General features: G+C 39.9%; 2 protein-coding genes across 2 annotated transcripts in view; both read right to left on the reverse strand.

Moving 5' to 3' along the window:
- ZNF14 (zinc finger protein 14) overlaps positions 1-20,176 on the reverse strand; it is a 133,387-nt gene that overhangs the window by 91,062 nt on the left and 22,149 nt on the right. The window lies entirely within an intron of this gene.
- ZNF506 (zinc finger protein 506) overlaps positions 1-20,176 on the reverse strand; it is a 28,954-nt gene that overhangs the window by 4,164 nt on the left and 4,614 nt on the right. The window contains 2 exon segments of the mRNA XM_032170282.3: positions 9,619-9,714; positions 10,524-10,650. Of these exon segments, the coding sequence (XP_032026173.1) occupies positions 9,619-9,714; positions 10,524-10,650 (223 nt within the window).

A 20,176-nucleotide genomic window follows, 5' to 3' on the forward strand; every position in this document is an offset into this window, starting at 1 on the left:
TAAACAACACACAATTTTAGACAAGACACATCCTAAAAACATGTTTGAGAAATTCCAAGAATCGCTATCCAAGACAATTGATTTTCAGACTATGCGAGGACAGAGCTATATTATAAAGATCATAACAGGTAGCTTTTTGTTCATGTCCAAATCTCTTTTTTTTTTTGAAATGGGGTCTCCCTCTGTCGCCCAGGCTGGAGTGCAGTGGCGCAATCTCGGCTCACTGCAAGCTCCGCCTCCTGGGTTCACGCCATTCTCCTGCCTCAGCCTCTCCGAGTAGCTGAGACTACAGGTGCCCGCCACCACGCCCGGCTAATTTTTTTGTATTTTTAGTAGAGACAGGGTTTCACCGTGGTCTCGATCTCCTGACCTCGTGATCCACCCGCCTCGGCCTCCCAAAGTGCTGAGATTACAAGCATGAGCCACCGTGCCCAGCCGTTCATGTCCAAATCTCAAAGATTACAATGTATACAAAATATTAGGGCAACATGGCCCCATCAAAAAAACTATAAAATTTTCAAAAGCAACGATAAAAAGTGTATAATTTTTAAAATTCCACATAAATTGAACAGGCCACGGTTGGTGGCTCATTCCTGTAATCCCAACACACTGGGAGGCCAAAGTGGGAAAATCAAACGAGGTCAGGAGTTTGAGACCAGCTTGGCCAATACGGTGAAACCCCGTCTCTACTGAAAATACAAAAAATTAGCTAGCCATGTTGGCAGGCGCCTGTAATCCCAGCTATTCGGGGGGCTGAGGCAGGAAAATCGCTTGAATGTGGGAGGCAGAGGTTGCAGTGAGCTGAGATTACGCCATTGCACTCCAGGGAGAGACTCTGTCTCAGGAAAAAAGAAAAATAAATAAAACAAATAAAATAGATTTATCATTGACAAAGTGAAACAGGAACACAGACAACTACTGAAGACTAGAAAAATGAGGATAACAACAAAAAAATATTAAAATAGAAAACAAAAATTGTGGGTGTAAAAAATACAAAAACTAAGTGAAAAATTTCTTAAAAGAAAAAATTGTGTAAATAGGGCAAAGCTGAAAAGCTGAACAAACTAGGATATACCCAAACATATATTTAAAACAAACATATATATAAACAAAATTTCAAAAATCACAGATAAGAAGAGAATTTTGGGAGCTGCAAGATAAAAATGATGGTCATTTATAAGCATAGTCTTATGAGATAACCAATAAATCTATCAAAAAAATTTTTGCAGGTCAAAAGGAAACTGTGATATTGTTATTAAAGTTATAATAAAAAAAGATGTCAAGTGGGAATAGTACCATCAGCAAAATTGTACTACCAAATAAAAAGAAGTCCTTCCAAAATAACCAAATCCTGAAAAAGTATATTGGCACTGCATAGGCCCTACATATCAAGGATGCTGAAAGGAGTTTTTTTCCACAGAAAATAACATAATGCAAGAAAACAACACATAATCATATGAAGATATGTAAGTTACTGGAAAAGATTCATAAAAATGGAATTTCTTACTTAACATTATCATAATGGTACAGTTTAAAAGATAAAAGTGTGGAAATTATAAACATCTGTTAATGAATAGACAACATAAAAAATACAATTAGTAAAATCAATAACAAATTTGAAGGCAGATGTAATCATGAGGAATTTTTGTATGCAACTGAGGTTAATTTTTTACTACATTAAAATATATTGTTGGATCTTTTAGAGGTTTTAGATAATCCCCCAAGGTATTACTAAGAAAATATCTGAGGCCGGGTGCGGTGGCTCACGCCTGTAATCCCAGCACTTTGGGAGGCCGAGGCGGGCGGATCACAAGGTCAGGAGATGGAGACCATCCTGGCTAACACGGTGAAACCCCGTCTCTATTAAAAATACAAAAAAAAAAAAAAAAAAATTAGCCGGGCGTAGAGGTGGGCACCTGTAGTCCCAGCTACTCGGGAGGCTGAGGCAGAAGAATGATGTGAACCCAGGAGGCGGAGCTTACAGTGAGCCAAGATCACGCCACCGCACTCCAGCCTGGGCAACAGAGCGAGACTCTGTCTCAAAAAAAAAAAAAGAAAAGAAAATATCCGTATAGATACACAAAAGAAAATAAGAAAAAAGCTCAAAGCATGTCAACACAAAAATAACTTAAAAAAGAGAAAAGACACAAAGATACAAGAATCAAAACAATTATTTTATTAACAGCAAGTTTTTCTTTCAGAAAACTATTTAAATATAATTATCTTTCCAATCAAGAGACATACTTCTAATAAAACGGCTCATTAAAAAATTTTAAAAATCAAGATTCAACTTGCCGTTTTACAAGTCAGCTGAGATCTAATGACAAGAAAAGACTGAAAGTGGCAAGACCAAAGTAGAAATTTCATGTAAATATTAACAAAATGAGAGCAGAAGAGGTCAAAATAATATTACACAAGCTACATGTTAAGTCAAAAGCTGTCATATTTTATAAAATGTACTTTAAGTTAAAACTTCAAAAGACAAAGAAGGACATTAAACAATATATAGATTAATTCATGGGAACCTATGACAAATTTGTTTATCCATGTGTGTATTTGTGTGTGTGTGTCTCAAATTGGGCTTTCAAATATATAAAGCAAATACTAACAAAGTTGAATAAATAGAGAGAGCAATATAGTAGGATATTTCAATACCCCACTTTCTGTAATAATAATAAAACAAGACAGTATATTAGTAAGGGAACAGAGGACTAAAAGGCAGTCAAAAACAATTATTTCTAATGAAGGGATAGAGAACACTCCTCAACAACATCAGGATACATAGCCTTCTCAATAGCTCATAAAACATTCCTCTTTATAGACCACCTGTTAGGTCAAAAACAAAGTCTTAACACATTTTTTAAAACTCAAATTTCATAGATTACTTTCTATGACAAAAATAGAATTAGAGTATGAGACAATAATATAAATAACTGATAAATTTTCAAATATATAGAAATTATACAACACACTCTTGAACATGCACTTGTTGAAATAACTTGGCTGGGTGCGGTGGCTCATGCCTGTTACTTTGGGAGGCTGAGGCACGTGAATTTAACTCCATCTCAAAAACAATCAAAAAGGAAATAATTAATATTGTGAATATGTCTATACCGCTCAATTTAATCTATAGATTTAATGCAATATTTTTCAAATTTCTCATTGTATTTTTGAAGAAATAAAAACAGCAAATCCAAAACTATATGGAATCTAAAAAGACAAAGTACCCAACAATCTTCAAAAAAAAAAAAAAAGTTGGAGGCATTACAATTTCTGATTTCAAAACACATCAAAAAGCTACAGAATTAAAACAATTTGGTATGAGTATAAAGATGAAAAAGTAGACTAATAAAACAGAATGCAGCACATATATCACCTTTCCCATAATTATTGTAGCATTGCTACTGAAAGCCAACAGGTAAAAGCGATGCAAATTTCTGTCACCAAATCAGTAGATACAAAAATACTGGCATATCACTCAATTTTCAAAAAGCAGAAAATATTCTAACAATTATTAAGATAAATATTGATGACATTATGCAAAATAAAATGAGCCAGCCACAAAAAGACAGAGATTGTATGAGATATATAAAGCAGTTATACGCTTAGAAACCGAAAAGAGTGGTGTTTTAAAAGTGCTAGGAAATGTGAAGAATTGGTAGTTGTTTAATGTGTATTGAGATTTAGCTTTGCAAGATAAAAATATTCTAGTGATATGTTGCATAATATGTCAACATAATATGTCTAAACAGAATATATATAAATATATATATAATATATATATATATATACTTATTTTTTTTTGAGATGGAGTCTCACTCTGTCTCCGAGGCTGGAGTACAGTGGCAAGATCTCGGTTCACTGCAATCTCTGCCTCCTGGGTTCAAGCAATTCCCCTGTCTCACCCTCCTGAGTAGCTGGGACTACAGGCATGTGCCATCATGCCCGGCTAATTTTTTGTATTTTAGTAGAGATGCGGTTTCCCCATGTTGACCAGGATAGTCTCCATCTCCTGACCTCATGATCCGCCTGCCTTGGCCTCCTGAAGTGCTGGGACTACAGGTGTGAGCCACTGCGCCTGGCCTAGAAATATTTTATTATAAATTTTCTTATGTGTTTTTGACAGATAACACATTTTGTTATGTGTTTCCGCCACACAAAAATAATATAGATTCATAAATAAATAGATGTTGAAATTAGGAGAATTTGTATGACTACTCATGTAGACAGAATTAAAAAACTGTTTCAGGCTGGGGGCGGTGGCTCGCACCTGTAATCCCAACACTTGGGGAGGCTGAGGCAGGCGGATCACCTGAGGTCAGGAGTTTGAGACCAGCCTGACCAACATGGTAAAACCCCGTCTCTACTAAAAATACAAAATTAGCTGGGTATGGTGGCGCATGCCTGTACTCGGAAGGTGGAGGTTGCAGTAAGCTAAGATTATGCCATTGTACTCCAGCCTGGGCAACAAGAGCAAAACTCCCTTTTTAAAAAAATAAAAAAACAAAACAAGAAAAACCTGGCCGGGTGCCGTGGCTCACGCCCGTAATCCCAGCACTTTGGGAGGCCAAGGCGGGTGGATTGCCTGAGGTCAGGAGTTCGCGATCAGCCTGACAAACAAATATGGTGAAACCTCACCTCTACTAAAAATACAAAAATTAGCCAGGCATGGTGGTGCACACCTGTAGTTCCAGCTACTCAGAAGGCTAAGGCAGAAGAATCGCTTGAACTCAGGAGGTGGAGGTTGCAGTGAGCCAAAATCATGCCACTGCATTCCAACCTGGGCAACAGAACGAGAATCCATCTCAAAAAAAAAAAAAAGACGGGCACGGAGGCTTGAGCCTGTTTAATACCAGCACTTTGGTTGGCCCAGGAGGGTAGACCACCTGAGGTCAAGAGTTTGAGATCAGCATGGCCAACATGGTGAAACCCCATCTTGACTAAAAATACAAAAATTAGCCGGCTGTGGTGGCGGGCGCTTGTAGTGCCAGCTACTCGGGAGGCTGTGGCAGAAGAATCTCTGGAACCCGGGAGGCGGAGGTTGCAGTGAGCTGAGATCGCACCATTGCACTCCAGCCTGGGTGACAGTGAGACTGTCTCAAAAAAAAAAAAAAAAGAAAAAGAAACCTACTCTGAAAAAGCACACTAATGTGGAACTTCAAAACAATAATAAGAGAAATGTTTACTCATAAAATCTGGCATGCAACATTGATGTATCATTTAAACAAACATTGTTAGGCCAGGCGCAGTGGCTCACATCTGTAATCTCAGCACTATGGGAGGCCGAGGCGGGCAGATCACCTGAGGCCAGGAGTTCCAGACCAGCCTGACCAACATGGTGAAACCCCATCTCTACTAAAAACAGAAAAATTAGCTGGGCATGGTGATACATGCCTGTAATTGCAGCTACTTGGGAGGCTGAGGCATGAGAACTGCTTGAAGCCAGGAGGTGGAGGTTGAGGTGAGCGAAGATCACACCACTGCACCCCAGTCTGGGTGACAGAGTGTGACTCCATCTCAAAAAATTTAAAAAAAAAAAAAATTGTCTACGTAACTACAATATTTAGCTGTTACTGTGTACTCATTACATGCAGGTATTTTGAATCACTGGCATGCACTGTGTGGCAGTAAAATTTCAGAGAATATGCAGTGCAATTATACATAGAAGATTCTGAGAAATTTTTAATAAATAACAATTTAAAAGAAACTAGTGTTACTTTTTATGTTTTAAATATCTTTTTACACAAAATGAAACTGCTATAATCCAACTTTAAAAGAAAAGAATAGGGCCGGGCGCGGTGGCTCACGCTTGTAATCCCAGCACTTTGGGAGGCCGAGGCGGGCAGATCACGAGGTCAGGAGATCGAGACCACGGTGAAACCGTCTCTACTAAAAATACAAAAAAAAAAAATTAGCCGGGCGTGGTGGCAGGCGCCTGTAGTCCCAGCTACTCGGAGAGGCTGAGGCAGGAGAATGGTGTGAACCCGGGAGGCGGAGCTTGCAGTGAGCCGAGATTGCGCCACTGCACTCCAGCCTGGGCGACAGAGCGAGACTCCGTCTCAAAAAAAAAAAGAAAAGAATAGACTTATATTGTTAAATAAAAAATATATATATTTTGCAGAATAGGGTTAGACCCTCTGATATGTAAAACAAATATTAGGAAATAAACTACATTATTATTTAGATATAGGCTGAAGAAAGTAGATGAAAATTCTGTAATTCCCTTTTGCCTGCAGCAAACTTAAATTTACACGTAACTATTTTAGTAAATATGGAGTACCTACTAATTATCTAATTTACTTCAGGCATACCATGCAAATTCTAGCACATTGTCCTAAATTTCTGAATCTAAAATTATGACAAATTTGAAATAGAAAACAGAAAGTAAAAATGTATAAGGAGAGTGACCTCACTAAGATGAAAAGATGAAAAGTCCCCTATTTTCATATCCTCTTACAGCAAAAAAAGGTCAGCTATCCCTGACAAAAATGCCTTTATGAGAGAACCAGGCATTATGGCTCACACCTATAATGACAGCTCCATGGTATATTAAGGTTGGAGAACTGCTTCAGGCCAGGATTTTGAGACCAGTCTGCATTATGTAGCAAGACCGCATCTCCAAAACAAGTGCCTGTAAGATTTGAGATCCAGGGAGGGAGTTGTGAAACGCTGTTAAAGCTTAAGATTGAGAAGTGTTCTATTCAGAAGGCAGGCCCTCATTCAGGTGGGAAATTACAAGACCCCTGTTCTTGGCTACAGACCAGGATAGGGTTCACCCAACTTGGTCCCACTGAGAATTCTGAACTTACTCTGTAACTATCCGAAACTCCTCCCAGCCACAGTCTGGCAGAGGTCCTGCCATTCCAGAGACCTGGAAGAAGGTGCCCATTTACAGCCACGTAGGCAGGCCTGCAGACCTTGGTCTTTACTGTGGCCCTGAAACAGTTGAATGATTCAGTTTCATTTACCTGTGCCACAGTTTATGGCCAGTTCTGCCTATATAGAAACCCACACAGTTACCTGAGGAAATGCTCTCTGGTACTCAGTGAAAGCCACACTCATCCACATCCTGATAGAAGGCCCAGCATATGCAGACCCAACTGCAAAAACATGCCCTAGTGTCTGCGCTACGGAGCAAAGTGCTGAAGGATAGTCAGTCTGTCCAAAAATAAAATGGGAATTACAACTACCCAAGTCCCTGTATCAAGCCAACTAAAGGTAAACCCTAGTGCAGACCCAGCAGCCTTGTGACCAAGCTACAACCCCTCTTCACTACAAATTCAGAGAGGATCTCATCACACTAAGGGCCCAGTAAAATATTTTTTACCTTCTAAAATTAGTTTATGAAAACTTGAAGAGGTGTTTTGTTTTCTCCATCAAATTCAGACACCAATACAAAACTATATTGTGCCCATTGTCAATGCTTCTATTTTAATCTAGGACTGGAAGTATGTGGCAGAAGAATTAGTCAAATAAATTAAAAAAATCCATTGAAATAGAAAAATAAGTAAAATGCTGTTTGTAGATCATACAATCTTATTTTTAAAAAACCAAACACAGTACTTTTACATAAGCTGAGGAGTGGTTTACTTCCAACTATATTGTCAATTTTGTCCATTCAGGACATAGGCATGGGCAAGGACTTCATGACTAAAACACCAAAAGCAATGGCAACAAAAGCCAAAATAGACAAATGGGATCTAATTAAACTAAAGAGCTTCTGCATAGCAAAAGAAACCACCATCAGAATGAACAGGCACCCACAGAATGGGAGAAAATTTTTGCAATCTACCCATCTGACAAAGGGCTAATATCCAGAATCTACAAAGAACTTAAACAAATTTACAAGAAAAAAACAACCTCACCAAAAAGTGGGCAAAGGATATGAACAGACACTTCTCAAAAGAAGACATTTATGCAGCCAACAGACACATGAAAAAATGTTCATCATCACTGGTCATCAAAGAAATGCAAATCAAAACCACAATGAGATACCATCTCACACCAGTTAGAATGGCAATCATTAAAAAGTCAGGAAACCACAGATGCTAGAGAGGATGTGGAGAAACAGGAACGCTTTTACACTGTTGGTGGGAGTATAAACTAGTTCAACCATTGTGGAAGACAGTGTGGCGATTCCTCAAGGATCTAGAACTAGAAATACCATTTGATCCAGTGATCCCATTACTGGGTATATACCCAAAGGATTATAAGTCATGCTACTATAAAGACACATGCACACGTATGTTTATTGCGGCACTATTCACAATAGCAAAGACTTGGAACCAACCCAAATGTCTATCAATGACAGACTGGATTAAGAAAATGTGGCACATATACACCATGGAATACTATGCAACCATAAAAAAGGATGAGTTCATGTCCTTTTCAGGGACATGGATGAAGCTGGAAACCATCATTCTGAGCAAAGTATCACAAGGACAGAAAACCAAACACTGCATGTTCTCACTCATAGGTGGGAATTGAACAATGAGAACACTTGGACACAGAGCGGGGAACATCACACACTGGGGCCTGTCGTGGGGTGGGGGGCTGGGGGAGGGATAGCATCAGGAGAAATACTTAATGTAAATGACGAGTTAATGGGTGCAGCAAACCAACATGGCACGTGCATACCTATGTAACAAACATGCACAATGTGCACATGTACCCTAGAACTTAAAAGTGTAATAAAAAAACCCATACACAGTACATTAAAACCTGTCTAAACTAATAAATACACTAATTAGGAAAATATAAAATTAACATAAAAGTATATCTATGGTTTCATACAGTTTAACTATCTGATAAAATAAAAAATCTTATTTACCATAACATTAAATAATAAATTTCTGAGGAAAAAATTAACCAAGGAGGTAATACAAAAAAAAAATGAAACAATTGGAGAAGATTCAAGTAAATTTTAAAATAGTTTATGTCTATGGATTGAAAGATTAAATATTATTGAAGTGCCATATTATCCAATCTACAGATTCAATAAACTTCCTATTAAAATTGCAGTTTTTTCACAGTAATTGAAAATACAATTCTAAAATTTACATGAAACTAAAATAAACTTTGAATAGCCAAAGCAATCATGAGGAAAAAGAACAAAGCAGGATATCATACTTAAAATTTCAAACTATATATTTCAAGACTATATAGTAACAAAACAGAAAAATGAACAAAAAATGGAACAGAAACTAATACTTTCACACACATTTAAGACCTGATACAAAAAGAGAACTTAAAAAAGGGTTTTAGTTTCTCAAAATCATGCAGATACTTGTGTGTCCCCAAAACAATGGAAAAACAGCCAGATTGTGCAGTCTCTTATCTGTCATGAAGAGGACTTTGGCTCTCACTGTGAACTTGAAGGAAGCTCACTGAAAGAAAAATAGAATCCTTAGAGAATTTAAAAGCATAAGACAGAAGATGCCTCTCTGTGAGAGCAAAATTAAAAGAAAAAAGGAAAGGAAAAAAAAAAAAAAAAGCTGCCCAGGAACTATTTCCTTGGGAACACAGCTTCCCAAATCACATTTTAAGGACTCGCTTTCTCTTTGACCTTGGGACCTCTTATCTGTGTTGTCTGTCGTATTAATTTTCACTCGCACCTACCTGGGGGTTTGGCAATCATCTCATGCCTCTTCATAGTTAAAGGTTTTTTTCCTTGCTCCAGACAGGTGATCAGGTCTGGTTTAGAGACAACAATACCTGTTTTATTAAGAATAAATAATATGAATCTTGCTCATATTCTCCAATTACAAGCTAGTACTGTGCTCAGCAGAGAGGATGTGATAAAGTATTCTAGTAAATTAATACTAAAATACTAAGTTATAACAGAAATTTTTTTTTCTTTTTTGAGGCAGAATTTCGCTCTTGTTGCCCAGGCTGGAGTGCAATGGCTCGATCTTGGCTCACCGCAACCTCCACCTCCAGAGTTCAAGCGGTTCTCCCGTCTCAGCCTCCCGAGTAGCTGGGATTACAGGCATGTGCCGCCCGACTAATTTTTGCAGTTTTAGTACAGACAGGTTTCACCATGTTGGTCAGGCTGGTGTCGAACTCCTGACCTCAGGTGATCCACCCGCCTAGCCTCCCAAAGTGCTGGGATTATAGGCGTGAGCCACCATGCCTGGCCTATAACAGAAATTTCTAAATATTTAGAAAATACTTTCAATTTGTAGGTTTCTTAATTTTACTACCGGGTTCTACTAAATAAAAAATTAGTGGTGGCAATTAGATTTTCAGGTGGGGGCAACAATATTTTATGCCACTAAAGTTTTGGAATTACCACTAATTTGGAGTGAAGAACAAAGCTCAACTCAGGAATGTGGAAAGTTTGGAATAAGATGAAGCATCATGAAGAAATTCTTTTCTAAATGAAAAAATTCTGAAGATTCTTCTGGAAAAAGGGGATCTGAAACTCTTGTATGCAAAGAATAAATTACTAAAAAAATTCTACAAAAAAGAGAAATAAAACCTTTAGGGTAATATTATGAATTATGTACTCAAGTTATCCTCACCAAGGAAGACCAGGTGTCTGTAGTTCTCTAACATCACATCCCTATATAAATCCCGCTGTGCAGTGTCCAGGCAATGCCACTCCTCCAGAGAGAATTCTATGGCCACATCTCTAAATTGCAATGGTCCCTGAAAAACACACACACACTTATTTTTACCAAGTGGCCATGGGTGGAATTTTTAATTTGACTTCAGGTGAAATGAGAGAGTAAAGAGAAGTGGTTCTGACTTATAGGACTAAAATTATCCAATAAAATGATTTTCAACACAGAAATATTCTCTAATGTATTCTCTAACTCTGAGAAAAAAGAGCAGCACAACATCCACAACATCAGTTCATATATGATAATAAAGTATAAAATTAAGGCCATGAACACGAACATGTACATTTTTGAGTGGTATATTTACATCATATGGAATGAGTTATGAATATTTTTCAGATAGAAATGTTGAGTTTGAAGGCACCTCTCAAATTTTAATATGTACAATAAGCTGATGACCTTGTTATGCAGGTTTATTTTTCCAGAAGACCTGAAATAAAGTCTTTCTTATTTATTTATAGATGGAGTTTTGCTCTTGTTGTCCAGGCTGGAGTGCAATGGCGCCATCTTGGCTTATCGGAAACGCCACCTCCTGGGTACAAGCAATTCTCCTGCCTCAGCCTCCCGAGTAGCTGGGATTACAGTCATGAGCCACCATGCCTGGCTAATTTTTTTTTGTATTTTTAGTAGAGATGGGGTTTCTCCATGTTGGTCAGGCTGCTCTTGAACTCCCGACCTCAGGTGATCTGCTGCTTCAGCCTACCAAAGTGCTGGGATTACAGGCATGAGCCACCATGCCCGGTCAATTTTTTGAATTTCTAACAAGCTCACCAGTAGTGCCATTGTTTTTGGCCCCAAAAGGATATTTTTTCAAACATTTAGTAAGTGGAAGAGCCTGTGTTTTTCCCCACATTTTCTAGCCTATAAACAAAGAGCCCTCATTTATCAAAGACAATATGTAGGAAATAAATAAGAAAGGACAGCTGCCAGATTAAATGTGATGGTTTATGCACATCAGCTGCATAAAGATACTTAATAAAAAAACTCTATAGTGAAAAAAATCTGTCAGGGAGCTACTTAACCAAGTGAATCATTAACCATTAACTGCACTAGGACAAATTTTTATGATATGCTAATACTCACAGAAGAACACAGCATCACTGTTGAAATATTCCCCCCCCCTAAGTAAATTATAGTCTGAATTTAACCATAAAGAAACATCAGTTTTAGGCCGGGCACAGTGGCTCACGCCTGTAATCCCAGCACTTTGGGAGGCATGAGGTGGGCGGATCACGAGGTCATAAGTTTGAGACCAGCCTAACAGGGTGAAACCTCATCTCTACAAAATACAAAAATTAGCCGGGCGTGGTGGCGGGCACCTGTAATTCCAGCTACTTGGGAGGCTAAGGCAGGAGAATTGTTTGACCCCGGGAGGTGAAGTTTGCAGTGAGCCCAGATCACGCCACTACACCCTTGGCCTGGGTGACACAGCGAGACTCTGTCTCAAAAAAAAAAAAAGAAAAAAGAAAAAAAAAGAAACATGTTTTATGCAAACTTTAAAATACAGATTACTCCTCTGTTCTGTAATTTTTAGTAGTAATTTTAAGTAGGCTTCACTTAGCTCCCTGGAGAGCAGGTATCAATTAATAATTTTTTTTCAGAACTTTCTGGGTAATAAATGCCATCTCATTTAAATAAGCATTTTCTTAATCTCGTTCTGCATAGAGCAATAGAACACACAGATGGAGCCTCAACATTACATGTTCTACATCTTTACTAAGGACCAGAGTTTTCCCCAATAGAAATCTTGAGTATCCACATCTTTCCATGTTCAACAGCCACAAAGGAAACATTTTTAACACTGCAGATCATAAATTATTGCTGAGAATCCTGCATGGCATATAAGAAGCTATGATGCAGAGAATAAAGAGAAGGCTCTGAGATACAGGAAATAAATATTTTTCAGAGACCCTTGACTATCATAAGAATTTTAACAAGTAGTTAAACCAAACTCATTAGGGAGGAAAAACACAAGTAGAGAAGTAAAGGTTTGTGAGTACTAAACGCATGGCAGTCCAGGAGGCAGAATCAACACTGCTCTTCATCTGACACATGTTTACCTGAAGAAAAGCTATTTTTTTCTTCCTCCTCCTCCTCTGGAATTCATTCTCAGATGAGACTCTCTGGATAAATTACACCTGCATCTTCAGAATATGTCTTTAAAGGTGTCAGTATTACATGTTTACCTGCTAGCATGACATCAATTGGCAGAAAAAGAAAAAGTTAACCCATTTCTGTCCTTTAAAACAGAAGAGATTCAGGAACAATGAGCTGCTCCATGAAAATAAAAATGTTTCTCCTTTCGGGTCCCCAGGTGCCCTCCTCTGCTACAGACACCGGCAATTTCTGCTACAGTAATGCAAATATGTGCCACACTGACTTGTCCCTACCAAACCCAAATAGAACAGGCCCTGTGACCACCCTTTAGTGCAAATGTGGAATTTAACTCTCATGAATGTATTTTGAAGCCCTCATACCTCATTCTGGCCTCACTTTAGAGTCATACGAGGCCCTTCATTAAAACAACACGGATGCTTCCACCCACAACAATAAACAGAAGCTGTGGGGAGGGCACAAGAGATTTCTGCAAATTGGCCACGTGATCCTCATGAGAAGCCTGGGCTGATAACCACTAAGCTAAGCATTGCCTCTCAAGCTTTAACGAGCTTATAAATCACTTGGTAATTTTGGCCCCACTTTATGTAATGTGATTTTGCAGGTTTGAAAAGGGTCCATGAATGGGTGTTTTAAACAAGTTCCCTGTCAATGCAGATGTTGCTCCCCCTTAGCTCATTATTAGCATTAGTTAGAGAAGCAGGAACAACACAGGGTCCCTTACACTCAGCCCTCTTGTCACAACCAAATACTTCTGGTACAAATAAGGACAACCCATCTCCATCCTAAAGTTTTATATTCTTTGCTGGCTCTTTACAGACAAAACAGAAGGCAGCAATGTCTGAATAAGTCTTGATTTAAAAAGCAACATGTACACATTTACTAATGCAATGTTTATTAAGCAGGTACTATGTGCTCAAGAGTATGATACAGAGCACTGTGCTGGGTATTCTCATAACACCCTGGGAGCTGGCACTAAGGGTTTAATAATTTCCAGGACATAGTTAAAGGTCCCAGCATTTTTATTTCTTCTATTTCTCGGTCATCAAAATTTTTTAAAAAATTGTACAGAATAAAAGCTAAATATAGACAAATGGAAGAGATATAGAAGGAAGAGTTTAACGTAGTATAGAGAAAATTTTATTCTGTTTATATTTACTTTTTTTGACTTATGGAGCAACTACTGGATCTGCAGGAATAGAAAACAAATTGCTAATTAGAATGTCTCTGCAAGCACTGGTTTTAATACATTTAAAAACTAAGACCCTAAAATACATACTTTATTTTTCCCATTTATATGCTTTTGGGTTTCAGGAAATTGTGAGCACCGGCTCTAGAAACGCAGCAGGATTCACCAGCCAAAACTCTGATCTCTTCTAATCAGTTCTGTGAGGCAAGACTCCAAGGTAGGGTCAGAACTAAATAGTCTCCAAAAAGGGTGAATCTGAATAGGTCTGGGGCAGGGTGAAGACACTATGTAGAATTCTGTTCTCTATGCCGCTGGGGTACTTCCAGTTTTGTTTCTCCTAAGCTTACCTAAAAGAAACGTAAATCCAGAGTTTCTGCAATTTTAATCTTTTCTAGCCACTGCCCTGTCGACTTTATACTATATACTAATATGCAATTTAAACAAATCCCTTAAGGTCTTCTAGGGTAACTTTTTTTTTGTTTTTGTTTTGAGATGCAGTCTCACTCTGTCACCTAGGCTGGAGTGCACTGGTGCGATCTCGGCTCACTGCAACCTCTGCCTCCCAGATTCAAGTGAATCTTCTGCCTCAGCCTCCCAAGCAGCTAGAACTACAGGTGTGCGCCACCATGCCTGACTAATTTTGGTATTATTAGTAGAGATGGTGTTTCACCATATTGGCCAGGCTGGTCTCAAACTCCTGACCTCATGATTTGCCTGCCTCAGCCTCTCAAGTGCTGGGATTACAGGCATGAGCCACCGTGCCCAGCCTTTCTAGGGTAATTTTATTAGAAAATAAATATGTACACTTAAGGAAAAAGAAGTAGAAATTATACTGCCGGATGTGGTGCAGAGTTCAAGACCAGCCTGACCAAGATGGTGAAACTCCATCTCTGCTCAAAATACAAAAATTAGCCAGATGCGATGGCAGGCACCTGTAATCCCAGCTACTCAGGAGGCTGAGGCAGTAGGCTCACTTGAATCAGGGTGGCAGAGGTTGCAGTGAGCTGAGATTACACCACTGCACTCCCTCTCAAAAATATAAAAAAAAGAAATTATAGTAACGGTTCTTCTGTTCATAAATATGCCTTCAGATGTAGATATCAGAACACAGCAATATAAAGAAAGTGGCCTAAATAAAGCCCAAGATTTTAGACACATTGTATTTGTTGTACCAACCATATGATGCACAATTTAATTATTTATCCAGTTGCTAGTCTAGACTAAAAGTTTCTGGATTGTAGGAACCATGACTGCTTCATTTTTTTTTTTTTTTTTTAAATGGCCATATGAAATGGAAGCTACTAGTTTATCTATTTGGGTCTCCAGATCTCCTCCTTGTTTATCATCCAAGTACCAGGAAACTGGAGAAACTCTCATCTGGGTACCAACCAAAGACACCTCTTGTATGAGGAGATGAACTAACATAGATGACTCATTTCTCATACACTGAGACAGAAGCAGAATTAACTCCTGTCAGCCTGACACAATTCTGCATGGGACATCTCAAATGCCTCAAAGACACCTAGGTGATTCTGAGGGAATTCCCAGTGACCCTGGGCCGCTGGCCCAATGATAAGTCAGGCTGGAGAGACTCAGGCTGATTCTAAATAGAAAATGGAATAGCCCTGGTGGAACTCCACAACCTGGATCACCCATTCTGATTTACTAGCTCTTGGGTAAGAGAAAGAACAAAAATAGTCTACTCCAGTATCACATTTTACAGGTAAATATAGTTGTGGTTGTGGTCATGGCTCTGGATACTTTGCAGCCTTGATCTCTCACTACAGTTTCTGCCATCACATTCTACTTCCTCCTGGAGCCTCTCACATAACTGTAGCGGGTCAATGAACAAGATGTGAAACATCTCAAAGAGACACACTCCCAAATGGGGGCTATGTCTATGTTGACATCTCACAATGCAGAAAATGCCTTTTGTTAGTTTTCTGTACATTCTCTATCCAAAGTCTGGCCCTTTTTTATCTGCAGATTCTAGGTAGGATCAACTTGGCTCTGAATCCTTTGGTGTTACAGCAAGTGGAGTACAATTAAAGGAGAGATCTTGAGAAAAAGCTCAGATTAGATATGAGATTGATCAAGTCAGCCAGAAAATACTCCCCTAAAAGCAATTTCTGTCTAAACACCCAAAGTACACAGCTACTCTCAACATGAGAAACATGAACATTATGTAGAAAGGGGGCAGATTTTCAGAATAATTTTATAAAGTTTCTTTTCCATCTCTGCTGCTCTCTCATCTCCTAGCCATTGAATGGGGGTTCTATATTTAAATACATCTGACAACTTCCAACAACACATTTTGATGAAGAAATAGAATCTGACTGTGTTCATATAGTGGAATATATTAGAGCTTGCAATATAGCTAACTAAAGAGCTATGTTGGTGGTGTTTGGGTGGCCACATCACCTGTCTTTATTTGTTCTGTAATAGCAGCATTCCAATTTGGTGAAATAAGAGATACTAAAATTGCGTTTGCTCATAATTATCCCTATTGAATACAGTAATAAACATGTCAGACTAACATCTACTGTAACAAAATTGGTAGCAAATTTTCTTTGGATATTAGATATAAATATCTAAGTATTAATAATTTTAATGAACTAGTCATAATGTAAGTAGCATTTTTAAAAATTGCAACTATATTTCAGTTAAAACACTTCTACACTTTCAAAAGTGCAAATAACAACATTAAAATAACCATTTAAGTGAAAGGGAATGCTTATACTCTGCTGGTAGGAGTGTAAATTAGTTCAACAACTGTAAAAAGCAGTGTGGTGATTCCTCACAGAACTAAAAACAATTATCATTTGACCCAGGAACTTCATAATTGGGTATATACCCAAAGCAATATAAATTATATTATAAAGACACATCCACATGCATGTTCATTGCAGCACTATTCACAATAGCAAAGACATGCACAGGCCGTAAATGCCTATCAATGGTAGACTGGATAAAGAAAATATGGTATGGTCAGATGCAGTGGCTCATGCCTGTAATCCCAGCACTTTGGGAGGACGAGGCATGTAGACTGCCTGAGCTTAGAAGTTTGAGACCAGCCTGGGTAACATGGCAAAATCTTGTCTCCACAGAAAATACAAAGAGAAAAATTGGCCAGATGTGGTAACGCCCGCATGTAGTCCCAGCTACTTTGGAGGATGAGATATGCAGAGGCTGGGTGTGATGGCTTATGCCTGTAATCCCAGCACTTTGGGAGGCCAAGGGGGATGGATCACATGAGGTACAGAGTTTGAGACCAGCCTGACCAACATGGAGAAACCCCGTATCTACTAAAAATACAAAATTATCCGGGGGTGGTGGCATGCACCTGTAATTCCAGCTACTCGGGAGGCTGAGGCAGGAGAATTGCTTGAACCTGGGAGGCGGAGGTTGCAGTGAGCCGAGATCACACCATTGCCCTCCACCCTGGGCAACAAGTGCAAAACTCTGTCTCAAAATAATAATAATAATAATAATAATAGTAGTAGTAGTAATAATGCAGAAACAGAAAACCAAATGCATGTTATTATTTAAAAGAGCTAAATAATAACAACACATGAACACAAAGAGGAGAACAGAAGACACTGAGGCCTAGTTGAGGGTGGAGGGTGGAAGGACTAAGAGGATCAGAAAACAGACCTATTTGGTGCTATGGGTAGTGTCTCAGTGACAAAATACTCTGCACACCAAACCTCCATGACATAATTTTAGCTGTGTAACAAACCCACATGTGTACCCTGAACCAAAAATAAAAGCTAAAAGAAAAAAAACTCCCTGGGTGGGAGACAGTGCAATGTAGGTGAGAAGACTGATTTTTGGTACAGATAGTGGGTCCCAGTGGGGCTGTACTCTGATTTATTTCCGTGTGCATGCAGGCAGGTGAGATTATGAACAGCTGGTCCAAAATGCTAGGATGGTGCAGAAAACAAGTTGCTGCTGCAGATTCAATGTCTGTGAGTGGGAGTATGCTAGGAGACTTGTAGAGACTTGTGGATTCTTGGCAAGAAACACTAGGATCAAAAATGCCATTGTGGGCCGAGTGCCGTGGCTGACGCCTGTAATCCCAGCACTTTGGGTGGGAGGCCAAGGCGGGCGGATCACGAGGTCAGGAGATTGAGACCATCCTGGCTAACACAGTGAAACCCCGTCTCTGCTAAAAATACAAAAAAAATTAGCCGGGCATAGTGGCGGGCGCCTGTAGTCCCAGCTACTCGGGAGGCTGAGACAGGAGAATGGCGTGAACCCGGGAGGTGGAGCTTGCAGCAAGCCGAGATCACGCCACTGCACTCCAGCCTGGGCAACAGAGCGAGACTCCATCTCAAAAACAAAACAAAACAAAAACAAAAACAAAAAATGCCGTTGTGAGGTTCCTGAGGGTGGTGCCGAGTCCCAGGAGGAATGTGGACACGTCAATGTCTAGTGTGTGTGTTTGTGAGTGGGTGGGAATCCTGTGGTGGCAGCCAGGGGAAAAGGGGGTCTGTCATCAGAGCTTCTTTCCTCTACATTTTCAGTCCTCTGTCACCCTGAGAGAAGACCTGGGATCACAGGACAATGGGCAGCGTGATAGCCTGTGTACAACAGAGCAGAGCCTCCCACTCCCAATCACCCATTTTACTCCAGGCCAGGCCTCCGTGGTATCTTTTTTCTGGCACCACATCTGTAGAGTTTGCTGAACATCAAACAATTCTCCAACACTAACTTATTGTCTCACATTTGAATTCTGACACCACCCAGAGTCATCGTAGACCCTGATTCAGGGCTCAGTCCCGCAACATTGTCCTCATGGCAGATGCCAGTCACAAACCCCAAGGGCCCATCTATGGTTCTGAGCTACTGTTTAAAACCTGGGGAGTCCCATAACCTCTCTGAAGTTCAATAATTTGGTAGAGCTACTCACAGAACTCAGCAAAACACTGTAGTTATGTTTACTGGTTTCACATATAAGATGCAGCCCAGGAAAAGCCAAATGGAAGAAACGCACAGAACAAAGAAAAGAGATGGGGAAAGATGAAGCACATAGATAATCCTGGAAAATATTTGTGATTAATACAATTCTCCATCCTTTGTGTGCTCCACAAACAGTTTATGGAAAGAAACACCCTTCCCATTATGAGTTAGATGGTGCTCTTTTCTTACCTATCACACAGCCAGACACACACTCTGCACATTTTCTTTTTCTCATTTAAAAAAATCAGCTGAATTTGTTTTCAGTGGTCATAATGAAATATTTCTTTTCTTTTTTTTTTTTTTTTGAGCCAGAGTCTCACTCTGTTGCCCAGGCTGGAGTGCAGTGGCGCTATCCCAGCTCACTGCAACCGCTGCCTCCCAGGTTCAAGCCATTCTCCTCCCTCAGCTTCCCAAGTCGCTGGGAGTACAGGTGCCCACCACCACACCCGGCTAATTTTTGTTTTTTCGGTGGTTTTTTTTTGAGATGGAGTCTTGCTCTGTTGCCCGGGCTGGAGTGCAGTGGCGTGATCTTGGCTCACTGCAAGCTCCGCCTCCCGGGTTCACGCCATTCTCCTGCCTCAGCCTCCCCAGTCCAGTAGCTGGGACTACAGGCACCTGCCACCATGCCTGGCTAATTTTTTTGTATTTTTAGTAGAGACAGGGTTTCACCATGTTAGCCAGGATGGTCTCGATCTCCTGACCTCGTGATTCACCTGCCTCGGCCTCCCAAAGTGCTGGGATTACAGGCTTGAGCCACCGCGCCTGACATGTGTTTTTTAAAATAGAGACAGGGTTTCTCCATGTTGCTCAGGCTGGTCGCGAACTCCCGACCTCAGGTGATCTGCCCAACTCAGCCTCCACAGGCGGAGTGCTGGGATTACAGGTGTGAGCCACCAGCCTGGCCTAAAATAAAATATTTCCTTTTTTTTTTTTTTTTGAGGGGAGTTTTGCTCTCGTTGCCCAGGCTGGAGTGCAACAGCACCATCTTGGCTCACCACAACCTCCACCTCCCGGTGGGATTACAGGCATGTAAGCCTGCAACAGGTGGCACCACGCTCGGCTAATTTTTTTTGTATTTTTAGTAGAGACAGGGTTTCTTCATATTGGTCAGGCTGGTCTGAAACCCCTGACCTCAGGTGATCCACCTGCCTTGGCTTCCCAACTTGCTGGGATTACAGGTGTGAGCCACTGTGCCCGGCCAAATAAAATATTTCTTAATCAAACTTAAGTTTATCTCCTTCCCTCAGGCTCCTGAACTTTGAGCTACCCTCAGTCTGAGTCAACATAC

This window comes from Hylobates moloch, unplaced genomic scaffold, assembly GCF_009828535.3.
Source record: "Hylobates moloch isolate HMO894 unplaced genomic scaffold, HMol_V3 SCAFFOLD_12, whole genome shotgun sequence".
In the NCBI taxonomy this organism is placed as follows: Eukaryota; Metazoa; Chordata; class Mammalia; order Primates; family Hylobatidae; genus Hylobates; species Hylobates moloch.